Source organism: Chenopodium album, chromosome 11, assembly GCF_948465745.1.
Source record: "Chenopodium album chromosome 11, dcCheAlbu1.1, whole genome shotgun sequence".
Taxonomy (NCBI): domain Eukaryota; kingdom Viridiplantae; phylum Streptophyta; class Magnoliopsida; order Caryophyllales; family Amaranthaceae; genus Chenopodium; species Chenopodium album.
In genome coordinates this window covers 10,708,498-10,722,959 of record NC_137844.1, presented here as the reverse complement: position 1 = coordinate 10,722,959, position 14,462 = coordinate 10,708,498, and the positions used below count along the sequence as shown (strand labels likewise).

Sequence of the window (14,462 nt, the reverse complement as noted above, 5' to 3'; positions counted from 1 at the left end):
AGCTTGTAATTAACATCGAAGTTGTGCAAAACCAGTAAATTCAACTAATGGAAATAAGCCGTACGTACCATAAACAATAGCGCGCATGTTACAATTTTACAAAGAGGTAGAGTTTAAAAATGCAAAAGATTAAATTCATCAATAACCAAATGACCCATGTCCAAGAGTAAAATTAAAAATCTTATAACGATGACATACATATAAATAAATATTCGATATTGTACCAAAAAAATGAGGGTCAAAAATCTAATCGCAAATTTAGGAAGAAATATACAAATTATTTAACTCCTTTTTTTCCTGAGGAAATCTTCAACTTCATTTACTCTAGATTTAACGTCAAAAATCTTGTCATTATCATTTTTTATATTTTTGGTTATCATGTTTAGTGATAATAATGAGAAGACACAACATAACCAAAAAAAAAAACCGCAATTATTCTTATGGTGCTATTGGAAGTACAGGCTAACAATCAAACAAAAAAAAGCAATAATATTACTAACAAAACTTTAAAAGTAAAATTACCTGAATTGGAGACAAGTTTTTGTTAAGAAAATGAAGGCCGTGATTAGTATAAACACGGTCCAACGACGCACAAACTTTAGTATCAACCAAACAACTCCGAATTTGAACCCAATTCTTAGTATTAACAACATTCCTTTGTAACCAATGGTTAAAATCACCCACCCTGTACTCCTCAAACCCGACACCAGACACCGCTCTTCCAGCACCCTTATTCGTGACCATAAACACGAACCCCGTAAAAATAACCCAACCTATCATGATAACAACCACGGAAACAACATATATCCAAAGAAGGAAAGGAATTTGACACCATGAACCAATCATTCCTAGTAAAGAAATAGTAAGAAGGATTAGTCCTATTATAAGAATAGGCCATTCTACCATTTGTTGACAATGTGTTGGACTTCCATTGATGAAAAAGTGTAGGTAAATAAATATGGATATTGCTAATAATGAAAGGATTGTTGTTAAGATGTTTAGGGTTGTGATTACTATGTTGCTTAACTTTACCATTGTTGTTGTTTAACGTTGCTAATGATGATTATGAATGTGATTATGAAAGTTGAGAATAATGTAGAGATTTTGTACTATAAATATGGATCAAAGGAAAGAATTAAGGGGTTTTTGGTTGTAGAGAAAGTGGGGGTCATGGGTTAGACTAAAACTGTTTATGGAAGAAAAAAACGGTTTATTTTTATAAGTTTTTTCTAAAAAAATTTAGTCTTATTTTTTCAAGGTTATGTTGTTGTAAATGACGAAATTAACCCTAATTAGTTTATCAATAATAACCAATCACAATTTAGAGATTCAAATATTCAATGCAGGTTTAAAATGATATTGGTTGGGAATAATCATTTTATTATCATAGTAAAATAAACATTAATTAATTGATTTTGACATGCATTCCAAATCTAATACGGAGTATTATTTTAGATAATATATTAAATAATTAGTTACTCTCTCTGTTCCCAAAAGTTCGACCCTTTTAGCCTAATTTTAGTCCCAAAAAGATCGACCCATTTGCATTAAAATATCCACCAATTTACAATAATATTTGTGCAAAATTAGCTTCCTATATAAAATTTTGTTTTTTCATGTATTTTTAATACTTTATCTCTCTAATTTTTTACAAACCTCATGTAAATTTATCTTTCTAATATGTTTTTATTTCTTTTTATTTAACTTTCTTAATAACCGCAAAATCAACCCATAAAAGTCGAAGTTTTGGGGACAGAAGGAGTACTTTATTTAATAACGCCCTGAGCACTCGCCAGCAAAACCCTACAAAATATATTGACTTATTGTTATTTGACAAAAAAAACCTTATACATATTTGACCCTTCCGATTTCATTATACCCTTCAAATTCTAAATCAATGGCTGATTTACCAACGGATTTGTGGACGGAAATCTTAGCGAGACTACCGGCGAAAAGCCTAATGAGATTGAGGTGTGTTTGTAAACGCTGGTGTTCTTTAATTGATTCCTCTGATTTCTTTGTTATGCATCTTCAACTTTACAACAACAAACGCAAGTATTTGATAGATGTGGAAGACTATGAATCTATCATTCGTAGTATCGACACATTCAGAAAAATCGATGTACTTATCAAAACTCTTGGTGAACACGTTATATTAGGGAGCTCTTATGGATTATATTTGTTGAAAAATGATGTAACCCATGATAATTTCGTATTCTATAATCCTTGTATTCGAAAGTCGTTGGTGATTCCCCCAGTCCTTTTTCTATGGATAATACCACATTACCGCACTTTATCGGCTAGGTTTCGCTCCGTCTACTAATGATCATAAGTTGCTTACTTTAGGGTGTTTTAAGTTTAACTTTAACGAGTTTTTTATTTCGGTTTATTCGTTAAATGATAACCTTTGGAGGATCAAAGGTAGGTTGGATGTCCACATTCGAGGGCTTTTATTACATAAAGATGACGGTGGAATTTATTTTAAGGCTGCTGCGTACTGGTTTGGATTTGATCAGGGCTCAGCGACTCATCTTATATGATTTGATTTTGATTCCGAGGAATTCAACTCAGTGGATTTGCCTGATGCTCTTAAACAAACAGGTCTCACCAAAATGTGTTTTGTCCTCGGTGAGTCTATAGCAGTTTTCAGTATGTCTTCTGATCGTACCTGCATATGGGTTTTGGTCGAGGATAAATCATGGCGGCTATGGTATACCGGAGATGTAAATTTAGAAGCTCTTCAGTTTCTTACAGGTAGTAATCGTACTATTGGTCTTACAGGGTTTGTCAATGAAGAAAAGAATACACTTCTGGTACAGCATACTATCTATGATTGCTGTTATGGAATGTGTTCTTATAATTTTAAAAGTCATCAGATACAACATTTGGATGTTTATAAATGTACGCGTAAATCTGTTGATACTTATATGGAGACCTTAGTACTGCACAAACAACAAAAGGGGAGATTTGACATCTGAGCCGCGACACTGATGAATATGGAACAAGATTGATCCATTTTAGCTAGGTGGTTTAACCAAAATCCCTCATATAGTTTTAGTTGAAATGCATTCTTCCCCTTTCGCTAGATTGTACTCGTACTAGAATGTTCCTTTTTTTTTTTTTTTTTTTTTTGAAGAATACTAGAATTACTTTTCATATAATATTTCAGTGAATGTTGAATTGGCATATTGGCTTAGCATAAATAGAATTATAATCAGATGTTTTCATTATTAGCTAATACGGGAGTAGTTGAAGGGGCTGCATATTGAATTGCATGCTGTGTTGCTGTGATATGATGCTATTAATACCAACGTGATGTTAATTTGAACCGAGAAACTCATCTTTTCTCGGTTTATCCAGTGATTTTGATGCCAAGGAATTCAGCTTAGTGAAGCTGCTTGTTGCTGCAAAAAGAAATTAGAGTCCTGGTCGAGTCATTAGTAAGTAGTTTTCATCACGTCTTCTTCAAGAAGCTTCATGTGAGATTATAAAAAAATCTTCTTGTACATTGATAATCCTGCAGACCGAATCTACAATAAAATTCTATAACTAAAGTACTGTGATTAACATCGTGTCAGGTGGGAATTACTACGTAAGGAACTAGCATTAGACCCTGTGTTTTAAGGCCTATTCCAACTTATAAGACCAGAGGGCATGGCTTATCAAATAACAGTCACACGCATACTATCATAGGCAATATATACGTGCATTGTGTAATGCAACCTGTGCAATTTAACTACTGCAAAAACTTCCCATGATCAGCTAAAGATGTTTCTAAGATTCCAAAAACAGACGATCAGAACCAAGAAAGCACATTAGTTGCACGAAATTTGTCGTCATCTAAGTTCTCATACTGCAGATTAGGTTATACAAATACAATAACTAAGCTATAATCTCTATTAGAATTCTGGATCTCATCCCTTGTCTAGTAATGTACACCATTAAGTTTGTGATGTATTAATTCTAACAAGGGTAAACAACTGCTACTACGACTTAATCTTCACATATGTACAGAAATTACAAATTTAAAACTTCACTTCACCAGGTAATTTCAGAGTAAGAGGAGGGGGTAAAGGGGGCATAGAGAACAACAAAAAAGAGCCTACGTCATTGAGTTCATCTTGGTCATGAACTCCTGAAGATCATCCAACCCCAACTTGGAAAGACCTGCAATAGAGATGAATTTTGGCAATATGAACATAGAACTGAAAAATCGCAATTCCTCATTTATAAAAGTAAAGTAAATGTACCCTTGCTGTATCTGAGTTCGGGAATATCTCCATTTGCATCATTTGCCCTCTCCCTCCTACTGCGCTCAATCTCTTTCATCTCTTTGCTCTTTAGCTGCTCCATTTTGTGACGGAGTTCAGATGCAACGTTCATCATATCTGCAAAAAAGCGATTATTCTCTTATAATCCATCCTACTTGGCAAGAGAGACATGGAGAAAGAGCAGTGTTCAGGTTTCATTGTCTTAGCCTTTAGTTGTAGAGCATTTATAGACATGAGACAGACCACATACAGAGTTTTGGAGTTCTAATAGAACACAAAATGTTGTCTGAGCTAGGTTAATAAAGGCGTCATCAAGGAGGTCCCTCAACAAGAATATACAAAAGGCTAGTTACCCACAAAAGCAAAACCTCAATACCAATCAATGCCCTAAAAGAAATTGGAGTGTTACTAAAGAACATGGAAAATTTAACAGTCTCAACAAGATGCTAGATGCCTCCAAAGTTCATTAATGACCTCTAGTAGAAACTGAAGACCGACATGGCTATTATGTCAGGCCAACTAAAACCAATCTTTTAAAAATCTGTCTCAATATTCAGCAATATATTACAGCAGTCCGGAATCAGAAGGCTCACAAAGTCACAAGTCACCACTAGAAGACCACTCCCATAGCAAAAGTTTAACAATTATAGTCAATAAGAGTATTGACGCATCAATAGGTCACGATAAACACTGGAAAATATTATCAAGACAGACCAAGTTTTAGTTCTGAAAACTTACAAGCTACAAGCATCTGGAAAAGTGGACAGGTTCTAGTTCTTTGTGGGTCGTCATATACAAATAGAATGTACTCCTTACTGATTTTCCTAGGACAAACCATGAAAAGTGCTTTGCTTCAAGCATAATGACCGTATCTTTTGTAATAAGACTAATGGGACGGTGCCATGGGATCGAATGGTCTGTTTAAATTTTTTTCCTATATTTAATTTCAATTGTCCAACATGAATTGGCTTTCTATCTTGTACTTTCATAAAAAAAAATACCTTTTCTCTGATACAAACTAATTAGTTTCAATATGTTCTTATTTCTAGCTAAAAAAGATGCTCTTGCCATTGTAACAGCAGCCAGGAGCAGGTTGTCTGAAAACCATAGAATATCTTGTTTCACCTGTCAACACCCCCACCCCCACCCCCCCCCCCCCCCTCTTTTTTTTTTTTCTCTGTTGAAAAAACTCTGATTCTATTGCTTTGTAGAGCAAATCCCACCCTTGCCCCTCCTCAACTATCAAGAGATCAACATTTAAGTCCAGCCTAACAAAATAACCAATTTGTAGCCACCTAACAATTTTATTGCACATCACCATCTGAACACAGCAGAACTACAACCTCCACATTTCCAGTCAAACAGAGGAAAAGGAGTCCATCTTCATATCAAGATAATCAATACATGCATAATGACCTGGAAGCTAGAGACACTTGGTTATTACCTTGGAACATGTCATGTGCAGAACTTTTCTCATACAGCTGTAATGCTTCATTCACAGATGAGATATACTGGTTGCTCATGGTAGATTTTCTTTCCAATTCTCGTAATTCTTGTTTCAACTCAGAGCACTCTTTTCCAGCCTTGGATCACGTATGAAATAAAAAAAAAAACATGAGACTAGTACATCAATGCATACAGAGTAGATATACAAATATCAGGCCATGAAAGGCTTTCCTGTATAACAATTTGGAGAGCATTTACTTACCTCTGCAAGCTTATTCCTTAAATTATCAAGTTGTGCTTCTACCTGCTCATCAATAGGATCATCTTGGTCCATTAGATCATCACCAGATGCTTCATCCTGAAAAGGAATATCAGTAAACATTCCAGAGGAAGACAATCACATCAAAAGCAGTAGAAATTGGACTAAAGACTTCCAAGATCTGCCACACCACGGTAGCTAACTTGCTAGAATCAACCACACTATTTGATAGCATCCATAAATAATTGATCAATATCATTGTTTAACTATGACTCTGAGAAAGTAGTGTGCAAACTGCAAAGATACAGCAATTTTAGTAGCACACATCATATTATAAAAAAACAGTTCTTCACTGAATGGTATAGGCATCATCCTACAAAGCTTTATTGCAAAAATGGTGAGCTATTGGCTGAAGCAGTGCGAAAACTATAACTCCAATTGATTGGCATTATTGCATCTAGGCATCAAAATACATGAATTAATGGCATTATGCGACTATTTTCATTGTAGAGAAGATCACAAAATAATAGCGTAGTGCCTAAACACCCATTCCAACAAGAAGTCATCAATTGAACTCCACTATCAGACATTCCAATGTCACTCCTAGTGGACAACAGTAAAAAAAGAATTGTGTCCAACTTAGACCATTTAACGTTTTAATGCTCCAACTGCAAACTCACTTTGAGCTTAATAGCTAGCCTCTGGTTCATAATCATAGTAGTCAAGTTGATAGCTTCAGTCATTTTATGACTAACACGGACTTACTGCCTATATCCATAGTGAAAGACGAAAAGAAATTAGCAACTTCAGACATTAAGGGACTGGATGCGCTCAGGTCTTGGGTTCTCAATAAAAGCCATCAGATGACATCAGATACCCAATACACAATTTGTACAACATCCACACCACTGGAAAGGGTAACCATCATTCAGTGTAAGAGATAGCTGTCAACAAAGCTAAGACAGTAGTTCACTGAGGTCCCATTCCTTAGGAAAATGGATACCCTCTTTTTCTATGGTATAAATACACCAGCAACTCACAATGAAGTGCAACTTAAAATGGGTAAGCAACCACCAGAAAACTTTAACATTCATTTATGACAAAGTTCCCAAGTGTCATCATATTTCTCAAAAACAGAAACATCCTCAAATTCCCTAAGCGAAGCTCAAGCCCAAAAGCAGAGCTAGGAAAATCACCTTATCCCAAAGAAAATCATCTTGTTGAGACCACTGACAATTATGTAAGCATTATGCAAGAACTGTGAATTCTCCTTATTTCAACCAAAAAGCATTGAGTTAACATGCACTAAATCCTACTGCTAACCATCAAAAAGAAGAAAAAAATAGAACGTCAATACCTTTTATCATTACATTTTTCTTAACCTTCGGTATTTTGTTAGGATAATCACAATTCACTACTGTTTCTACTAAAAGCTTGAACCTGTATATAGTACTAATGTGCTTGAAGCCTTGAACCCTACATTGTCAAGGGTAGATTGTTGTTCCCAAAGGTAACCTTTCCTAGTATGTCACAACCTACTGATTCCTATTGAGGTCAATATAAAGCCATTTGTGAAGGTTAGTTCATAACAAAGCTTTGGCTAAAATACGCTAGCTATAACAACTTAACAAGTCCAAAATCTCATCCAATTTCCCTTTTAAGCAAACGATGAATCTTATTTTAAGTAGTACTCCCTCCATTCTTAATAATAAGCCACATCTTATGTTGGACTGTGGATTGTCCAAAATTAATAGTCCTTAAATATAGTTTTAAAAACTTAAAGCTTGTCTATATCACCCTTATAATGCGTTTGGATTGAAGGAATTGGAGAGAAGAGAAGAGGAAATGAGGGAGGGATTTCCGATTGTTTGCTTAGTTCTTTATGAGGGTGAGGGAAAAGGAGGGGAGGGGAATGGAAAGATATCGTTTCCTTAAATATTTAAGAAATTAGTATCTTAAAAATTGAAAAGAATTGGAAAATGGTAACAATCCAGTCACATATGTTCTCCGGCTTCTACCTCCCCTCTTTGCTCTTTCCTTTGCTTCTTTGTCCCACTCTCATTACTTTCTCTCACATCCTTCCCCCTACTTCTTTGTCCACCACTCTTTACTTTCTCTCTCCTCCTACCCTCATTTTCTTTGCTTCTATGTCCTATTCTTCGTAATTGGTTGCACCAAATTCAAGTATTGTTACTAGATTCCCCTCCCCATCTCTCCTCTTCTCCATTATCCAAACAATGGAATTAAGTTTCTTCCTCCTTCCTCTCCCCTCTCTTTCCCTCCCTTCCCTTTCTTATTTTATATCTTAACACCCTGCTAATGATAAATTGATAGCGTAAACGAAAAGACTTGTCGAATAAAGAAGAATAATCATGATATCACCCAATTTCTTGGATAGGAACTTCGATCAAATATGGCCAGCCATTGAATAATTCACCACTTATACAACTCTATCCATACCCTAAACCTAGAAGAATTTATGTTTAGAAAATCCCGATGCATAACATAGGAAGCATAGGAAGTTGCTTAAGACTACAACGTGAGCTAAGAAAACTAGTTGAGGATCAAAAAGAGAGAAGCTAAGACTAAAAGTAACCACACCCCCAAAATGATCCAGCCATGCCTCATCCTCAAAGATCCTTTAAATTTGAATAAATTATGTTGTTTCCTTGTTCATGACATGAATTAAAAAGTCATCCAAACAGCTAAAGTACATAGCATAAACTAAAGGGTAGTACTGGAGCACTATTTACAAAGTACAATCAAACAACAAAATTTTGCTATAGTGCTCACTCAAAAGTCAAGGGGGTTGGACAGAATACACAATGGTTCCTTTTGTTTAACTCGTCATATACATAAAGTAGGGTAAGACAATAAGGCATTAATAGAAAAGATTCCTAATAAAACAAAGGATATGTTGGTCAGACTACCAGCACATCTACCATAACTTCAATTTTTGACACAACAACCAGATGGTCCCTGTATGAGAATGACCATAATACAAGGAGTAGTCCCATTATCTACCCAAATTTTAATAAAATTCATTAGTGTTATAAGAATTTGTCCTAGTGTTATCTGAATTCCATCATGTTTCATTCTACTCAAGTACGCCAAAAAAAAAGCTCCACAACACCCACCCACATCACAAGCAATTTTATTGTTGTATGACAGAAGTATCTCCTTTTAACAGCTTTTGACCTTACCCTACTACTGACTATCGAGCACCCTCCAACAAATGTATAGGATGTCCCTGTATTTAATATGCGCCATGCCGTCTAATTGAAGAGAGGAGCAAAATCTGGAAACTAATGTACGATTCAGTGTGCCTCATCAAAAAAGCCTTGCTTGAACAAAAAAAGGCACATAACCCAGGTTACCTTGCACCTCAGAGACAAGCCTTTTTATACACTATCTCCAACTATAGTGGCCTTAATAATATTAATAATGAATAAGTGGTGTATAAGCACAATTGTGTCCCGCAGGTAGACATGATTTATTACGTCCTGCAATCAAAATAAAGTTATCTATAGTCTTCAATACTACCTAAACAATTAAAGAGACCCTACATTTCTCAACCTCGGCGCATTTAGAGAAAAAGTATGACTCAACTTCCTAATATGATTGAAACTTCCTAAACCATAAGAAGCAACCAATTCAAAATGGCTCGTAAAACCAAAGTTATTCACATGAGTAAGCCCTTGTTATTCCTAAATCTTCACCTCAACTTCAGTCCAATTTGTACACTTTCAGAATGCCAAGGAATAAAGTAAATGCATTTAGATCTGCACAACTCTATAATTACAAAAATTGTGCAAGGGGGCATATAGGATGTGAAAAAAGGCTAACCTAATAGAGCAAAAACATAGAAACCTTAGTGTTTGGGATGATGGTTTTTGCCTCACAGGATGCTAACAGGAGGATAAGGCAATTGCTTCTAGGGTGATTGTTATGGACTGGGTTCCAAGGCAATCAGGTCAAACACCTTTGTTGGTGTATTCTAGGCGTAGAAAAGGGAGGCACATGGGTCAACAACATCTTGAGAAAGGTCAACAGCAAGATTAGCAACCAAGGAGCATTTCTATGCAAGAAGACAAAGTCAATTAAGAAGGAAGTAAGGAAAGAAAGCAACCAGCTTCAAGCCTTCAACAATGTTTGCTTATGGTTTTTCTATTTTAGCTAATTAGTCACATGTACTCCCTTAAGGTCAGCCTTGACCATTAGCTATCTTAGTATAAGTAATGTAGTATGTAAAACTTGAAGAGTATCCAGAAAATTGAGTGAAAACACATTGATGAGATTTGTAGCCTCAAGCTACTAGGTAGAGTAATAGCCTAAAGCTATTGTCCTTGTAATCCCTCTCTAACATTATTAATCAATTATCAAGCTTCCTTCTATAAATTAGTATAATTAGTGTCATCATTACCGGTTGCCAGAGTTAATCTATAACAGTGATGCTTTGAAGTTTGACCTTTCGAGACTACAGAATACAGATCTCACACTACTACATTAGCACCACGTGCCAAGATGCACCAAAAGAATTTCAGTCACAACACAAAAGTTCATCCTAGGTTGGTCTAGATGTGTGTCTATACTCTAAAAATCTTGTAATATAATACATATGCTTATATTCAAATGATAAGGCAATGTAAGAAAAACACCATCATCACATTATGTGCATACTTCAAACAAGATAAGAGCCTTCAATGAATTTACATTGGTACAGTATTAGAAACACAGTCTCTTATGCCCTTATCCTAGACAGTTATGCAAATGATTTATTTTCTAAGAGGAAGATACAATACAAGAAATAAGAAAAGGTGAAATAATTAGTGGTACAGACTACAAAGTGTGTAAGTGGTACTGTTATAATCAAAACTTGCTCAGTTTGCAATTTCATTAACAATTTCTTGTTTTTTCTGTTTTAATTTTTGAAATACGATTTTATTATATTTTATTTTATTTTTTGGGGGGTAAGTGCCTAAGTGGTGTCTTTGTATCTCTTTCCTCGTCACATGTTGTATCTCTTCTTCACTCTATGTAATATGTGCTTACTTAAAAAGCATTTCATTTCACAATTTAAAGGTTATTGGCAAGTGAAAGGGAGTAGATAACACGATTTGCTAATGCATTGGTTCTCCAAAAAACGATAGTGGTTTGATAATTATTCATGTCACACAAGAAAGATAGTAATTGGCAATATCAACTATAAAACTAAATCACAACAAATACATACTTTTAGCATCAAACATGAAAAGAGGGAGGAATCCATAAAACTGTATAGAAAACTAAAAACATCAATAAAAGAATTCTGAGCAAGAAACCTACCCCAGAAGGTAATGAAAACCCAGTAGGAACAGTAAAACAATGGCGAAGGCAGTATTGCTCCCACATAACTAGCCTCTTGTCCAAAGATGCTTGAATTGTATTTTGAATATAATCAATACCCTATGATTTCAAAGAAATAAAAATAAACAAAATTGCAACCCATGATGAAAAATACACATGAAATACACGAGAAGCAAAGAGTCAGCAAAGAAACCCTTCAAGACAACCTTCGGTTCCATCCATCATGGTCTCAGCAAGTCAGCAATTACTATGAGAGGCAAAATTGAGCAAATACGACATTAAGAATGGATGATAACTCATCTCATTTCCTAAGCTACCCTATAAATTACTTTGTAGTCCACAAAGTTACCCAAGAAAAGTTTAATTTCAGCATACTAGTGAAAATCCCAGAATTGTTTTCAGAATTATTTTCCAAAGGATAAGAATTCATAACGTCATCCCTCGGTACCCAATGTGTCCCACCATATTCAGAGCCACAAAACAAGGAGGTAATCAGGTCAGATAATCGAACCCGATTCAGCATTGTCCATATCCAACCCAATTCACATCTAATTGCTCAATCTTCACACAATCCATCCATCCACATCATCGAAACTCGAATTGTTTACCCCAAGTACCATAACCCAAAACCTAAATTCTCCCATCACAAAAATAAAACTAAAAATCCCCATATACAGTTACAAATTACTTTCACAACTAACTCCCAAACACACTATATGTTCCAGAATACTGAATTACTGTAAAAATTGCCATAAATTTATGCATAAATGTATAAAAAAAAATTCAGAAAAAGAGACAAAATTAGTGGGGAAACAGTTCAAATTGAGAGTACCTTTTGAAGATCTTCAGATCTGTCAGTGCCGTCAGTCTTCAATAATTTCGATGCTTCCCTGAAAAAAAACAAAACGATTTAAAAAGTGAGAAATATAGAAAAATTGCGTCGAAATTAGGGTTAGGAGGAGAGAGAAAGAAGTACAAATGAAAGTGATGAAAAGCGCCATCAACTAATTCATCGACAATATTTAGGGATTCGTTGATGAAGAGCTGAGGTTTAAGGTTGAATGACTCGAAAATCGCCTCGCTTTCGCTACCTTCCATTGATACTACCTGTATTTGAATGAATGAGTTGTTAATTTGTTATGGTTATGGAGTTTGGAGTTTGGACTTCGCATATTCATGTTTTTCCCGCCAATGTCATTACAATAACAAATTAAACTTTATACTTTATACTTCCTTCGTTTTAAATTATAGTGCCAATGAATTTATTTATTTTTTTCTTTTTAAGTGTAAGAAAAAAGAAAAACATTAGGAACTCCTCCTCACAAGGGGTATTCCTAATACATCAGAAGAGATAATAGGGTACAAAGATGAGAAAGTACAAAGAGTAATGTCCATGTTATCATTAACAAGATGACGTACATTCGCGATCCAATCTGCTGCTTTGTTTGCTTCTCTGTAAACATGATGAATATCCCACTGTTGAAACCTTTGAAGAAGAATGAGGATGTCGGTGATGATGTGATCGATTTGCCATAGAACGGACCAAACTCCCTTGATTGCGTTGATTACTAGGAGATTATCCCCTTCAATGACTAAATGTTGAATCCCGTGTTGAAGAGCGAGAAGGATCCCTTTTTGGAGAGTTGTAGCTTCTGCAACAAAAACAATGGTGTTGCCGAGGTTGAAAGTGCGAGCTGCGATAAGGGAACCAGTGTTGTCTCTAATGATGACACCTGCTAGCGCGGAATGGAATGGATGGGTTGGTGGTGGGTATGGGTTTGGGATCTCTGCACAGGTGATCCCGAGCTTAAAAAGTTATATGTGAGAGTACGATATTGCCACTCATTGAACGCAAACTGCGCTCTGTGGAAAGTTCGAGGGATATCTGATGTTTCATTTCGGAAAATTATAGAATTTCATTCTTTCCATATGCTCCATAATAAGAAGATAAGTTTTTTTAAGAGTGGAGTTGTTCTTTCTAAGGTTGTTTAGCGTGGGTAGTAAGCCTCCTTGTGTAAGAAAACTGCTAACCAACTCTTTGTTAAAGGATGTTCCCAAATATCTTTAGTTTTTTTCACAACCGAGAAATAGGTGTTCAATTGTCTCTGAATTTAAAGTACAAAGGCTACAATTGCTAAAAGGAATAATTTTTCTTTTGTAAAGGATACCTCTAACTCCAATGCTACCTTGCATCAATGAGTAGCCAATGAATGAGTAGATTAAACTTCCTTCGTTTTAAATTATACTTTATACTTCTTACGTTCCAAATTAAATGTTGTTGTAATAGAACTAGATAGTAGATTAAAGCGAGATCACCCCACTTAAATCATGTTGATTGACAAATCATTGTAAATCAACCCCTATTGTGGGCTAGCTTTGCAATATAGTAAATTTAAAATAAAAAAAAAAACTTCGAAAAATATTGTGTAGAACGGACTCATGTGAGTCCGTTTTATTAATCGGCCCGTTTACTTAAAGTACAGCCCTCGTGCGGCCCGAAGTTTAAATGTTCATGATTTTTTTAAAAAAAAAAAATCAAAATCAAACCTAACGTTCCGCCTTTCTCCTTCTTCTTCTTACCCACGTTTTCTGCATTTTCACTCCATTTTCATCAGTTACACTCCATTACTATCAACTTAACTTCATTTTTCCGAATAGTTCGCATCACTACTTCATTTTCCAGCTTTAATTTTATTTGCATGTATTTAATTTTTAGTTCTTTTATATAAACCCTAACTTTCGTCATTCTCGACTCCATTAATGGCTGACATTCCGTCGATTAAGGATTCTTCTCCCTTAAAAGTTTATCTTAAACGAAGTAAACAAGCACAAAAACAGGAGAAGACAGTTGCAATGGCTGAAAGGTTTATTATATTTCAGTTATTTTTAGGTTATATTGTTTTTTTAAAAATCGATTTTTATAAGTTATTATTTCGTTCTGTAGGGACGATTCAAAACCTCCAATGAAGAAGCGTGGTCCTAAACCTGGTTCTAAACGAAGTCGACCTGTTAGGTGTGAAATTCTATTCTATTTAATTCACAAAAAGACATAGCGGGTTTTGTACTTGTTTTTTTTTATATTAGAATCTTTTTTCTTGGGAAACATACTATATCTGGTTTTTAAGTAGAATATTCTTGTG

The 14,462-nt window shown here is 35.1% G+C and overlaps 2 protein-coding genes across 2 annotated transcripts; both read right to left on the bottom strand.

Moving 5' to 3' along the window:
* Positions 1–3,755: 3,755 nt before the first annotated feature.
* Positions 3,756–12,453, bottom strand: LOC145568548 (protein MIS12 homolog). Its single transcript, XM_081627972.1, has 7 exons — positions 12,299–12,453; positions 12,155–12,212; positions 11,302–11,421; positions 5,980–6,075; positions 5,716–5,854; positions 4,251–4,388; positions 3,756–4,167 (listed from the first exon to the last, which is right to left on the bottom strand). Exons 1-7 carry the CDS (start codon positions 12,418–12,420, stop codon positions 4,103–4,105), a joined length of 738 nt encoding a protein of 245 aa, XP_081484098.1. The 5' UTR covers positions 12,421–12,453; the 3' UTR covers positions 3,756–4,102.
* Positions 12,454–12,627: 174 nt separating this feature from the next.
* Positions 12,628–13,219, bottom strand: LOC145566267 (uncharacterized). The gene is made up of 2 exons (XM_081625737.1): positions 13,162–13,219; positions 12,628–13,109 (listed from the first exon to the last, which is right to left on the bottom strand). Exons 1-2 carry the CDS (start codon positions 13,217–13,219, stop codon positions 12,628–12,630), a joined length of 540 nt encoding a protein of 179 aa, XP_081481863.1.
* Between the last annotated feature and the right edge of the window lie 1,243 nt (positions 13,220–14,462).